This window comes from Nannobrachium achirus (assembly GCF_963921795.1).
Source record: "Nannobrachium achirus genome assembly, chromosome: 12".
Lineage (NCBI taxonomy): Eukaryota > Metazoa > Chordata > Actinopteri > Myctophiformes > Myctophidae > Nannobrachium > Nannobrachium achirus.
In genome coordinates this window covers 11,385,735-11,388,371 of record NC_137832.1, presented here as the reverse complement: position 1 = coordinate 11,388,371, position 2,637 = coordinate 11,385,735, and the positions used below count along the sequence as shown (strand labels likewise).

At 53.8% G+C, this 2,637-nt stretch overlaps 1 protein-coding gene across 1 annotated transcript; it reads left to right on the top strand.

Annotated features, from left to right (window-relative positions):
* Positions 1-965: 965 nt before the first annotated feature.
* On the top strand, positions 966-2,354 carry LOC308295856 (elongation factor 1-alpha-like; the record flags this gene model as incomplete). The annotated part of the gene is made up of 1 exon (XM_080738924.1): positions 966-2,354. One exon carries the CDS (start codon positions 966-968, stop codon positions 2,352-2,354), a length of 1,389 nt encoding a protein of 462 aa, XP_080595050.1.
* Positions 2,355-2,637: the final 283 nt, after the last annotated feature.

The window sequence follows — 2,637 nt, the reverse complement described above, 5'->3', positions numbered from 1 at the left end:
AAGCGACAGTTGACGTCACAAACTCTGATCCGCACCACTCCAACACTGGTCAAGGTTCAAGGTTTCAAGGTTGTACTTTATTGTTACGTCTTTTGTACAGGTACATAAGAGTAAAATTTGTTTTTGTTTGGCATCCTTCAGTCAATGCAGTCGTATATCAAAGAAAAAAAAACAATATAATAACATCAAACCACATCTAAAAATAATAATAATCTAAAAAGGAGTGCAAAAGGCAAAAAGAGCAACAGGAAAAGAAAAGAGCATCCTCAGATGTACTTGTGCAAAAAGTTTGGCATATTCTATACACCAACAGCATATTTTTCCAGTAGTTGCTACTGTACTGTACTTAACTTTTGTAAACATCTTCACAGAGTGTTCTATGTGCAACAGATTCATATATTCAACTTCACAGTATGCATTTATGTACAGTAGGTGCAATTCAACTTCACAAGGAGGGAACGTAAGGGGTATGTACAGTAGGTGCAGTTCAACTTCACAAGGAGGGAACGTAAGGGGTTGGGGGCTGGGGGGGGGGGGTGCTAGCGATTCCTTTTTCCCTGGATCGTTCTCGTTTTTGACAGTTCGTTCATGTGCCTGACTGTCTGTGGAAAGAAGCTCTTTTGCAGTCTGTTGCTGGTAGCTTTGAGACTACGTAGACGTTTTCCATGAGGCAGCATCTTGAACAGACTGTGGTTGGGATGGGTCTGCCATCAGAATACCGACACCAGGGACCATGTGTGGTGCCCAGTGGCTCGCCGTCTGGGTCCCTTTTATGCCCTTATATGAATATTTCTGTATCTGTCGTGTTTGATGACGTGATATACCATAATAACCGAGTATATATAAGAACCGCGCTCATACTCTTTCAGTTCTTCAGCTGAGGTCTTTCTCTGAATTCTTAATCTTCAGATTTAAGTAGCGTTTGGAACTCAGATTTTAAGTAGCATTTGGAACTATAAGGAACTATGGGAAAGGAAAAGCACCACATTAACATTGTGGTCATTGGCCACGTGGACTCGGGCAAGTCCACCACCACCGGTCACCTGATCTACAAGTGTGGAGGCATCGACCAGAGGACCATCGAGAAGTTCGAGAAGGAGGCCAGCGAGAAGGGCCGGGGGTCCTTCAAGTACGCCTGGGTGATGGACAAGCTGAAGTCGGAGCGCGAGCGCGGCATCACCATCGACATCGCCCTGTGGAAGTTCGAGACCAACAAGTACGACGTTACCATCATCGACGCACCCGGCCACCGAGACTTCATCAAGAACATGATCACCGGGACCTCCCAGGCCGACTGCGCCGTTCTGATCGTCACGGCCGGCGTGGGCGAGTTCGAGGCGGGCATCTCCAAGAACGGGCAGACCCGCGAGCACATCATGCTGGCCTACACGCTGGGGGTCAAGCAGATCATCGTCGCTGTCAACAAGATGGACAACACCCAGCCGCCGTATAGCCAGCAGCGCTTCGAGGAGATCACCAAGGAGGTCGGCGCCTACATCAAGAAGGTGGGCTACAACCCCGTCACCGTGCCCTTCGTGCCCATCTCCGGCTGGCACGGCGACAACATGCTGGAGCCCAGCAGCAAGATGGGCTGGTTCAAGGGCTGGAAGATCGACCGCAAGGATGGCAGCAGTGCCAGTGGCACCACCTTGGTGGAGGCCCTGGACGCCTTCGAGCCCCCCAGCCGCCCCACCAACCGGCCCCTCCGCCTCCCCCTGCAGGACGTCTACAAGATCGGCGGCATCGGCACGGTGCCCGTGGGCCGCGTGGAGACCGGCGTCCTGAAGCCCGGCATGGTGGTCACCTTCGCGCCCGCCAACATCACCTCTGAGGTCAAGTCGGTGGAGATGCACCACGTCAACCTGGCCGAGGCGGGGCCCGGCGACAACGTGGGCTTCAGCGTCAAGAACGTCTCCGTCAAGGAGATCCGGCGCGGCAACGTGGCCGGCGACAGCAAGAACGATCCGCCCCAGGAGACCGCCGACTTCACCGCCCGCATCACCGTCCTCAGCCACCCGGGCCAGATCACCCAGGGCTACACGCCCGTGCTCGACTGCCACACGGCGCACATCGCCTGCAAGTTCAGCGAGCTCCTGGAGAAGCTCGACAAGCGCTCCGGCAAGAAGATCGAGGAGAACCCCAAGGCACTGAAGACTGCTGACGCCGCCATCGTGAAGCTGGAACCCCAGAAGCCCATGTGCGTGGAGGTCTTCAAGGAGTACGCCCCGCTCGGACGCTTCGCCGTGCGCGACATGAAGCAGACAGTGGCTGTCGGCATCATCCTGACTGTGAACAAGAAGGCCAGCGGCGCCGCCAAGGTGACCAAGGCCGCACAGAAGGCACTGAAGAAGTGATAGTTCTACTCATGCTATAGTTTCCCACCCTCTGGTTGGAGGGTCTGCAGCAACACCAACCACCCTGACGAAGATTCTCAGAGAAATAACCTAGGCTCCTTTGGGATTTTTTTTTTCTCCCTACCTTATATGAAGGACCCCCCCTCAGATGGCCCTAATGAGCACGCCAGGGGTAGCTAGCTAGCTAGCTGCCTTGCATGTAGACCCCGGGGCCGGGAGGCGAACCAACCTCTTTAAGTCACACCAGTCCTTGTCTGATAAAAGTCTTTGAGACACGCCTTTT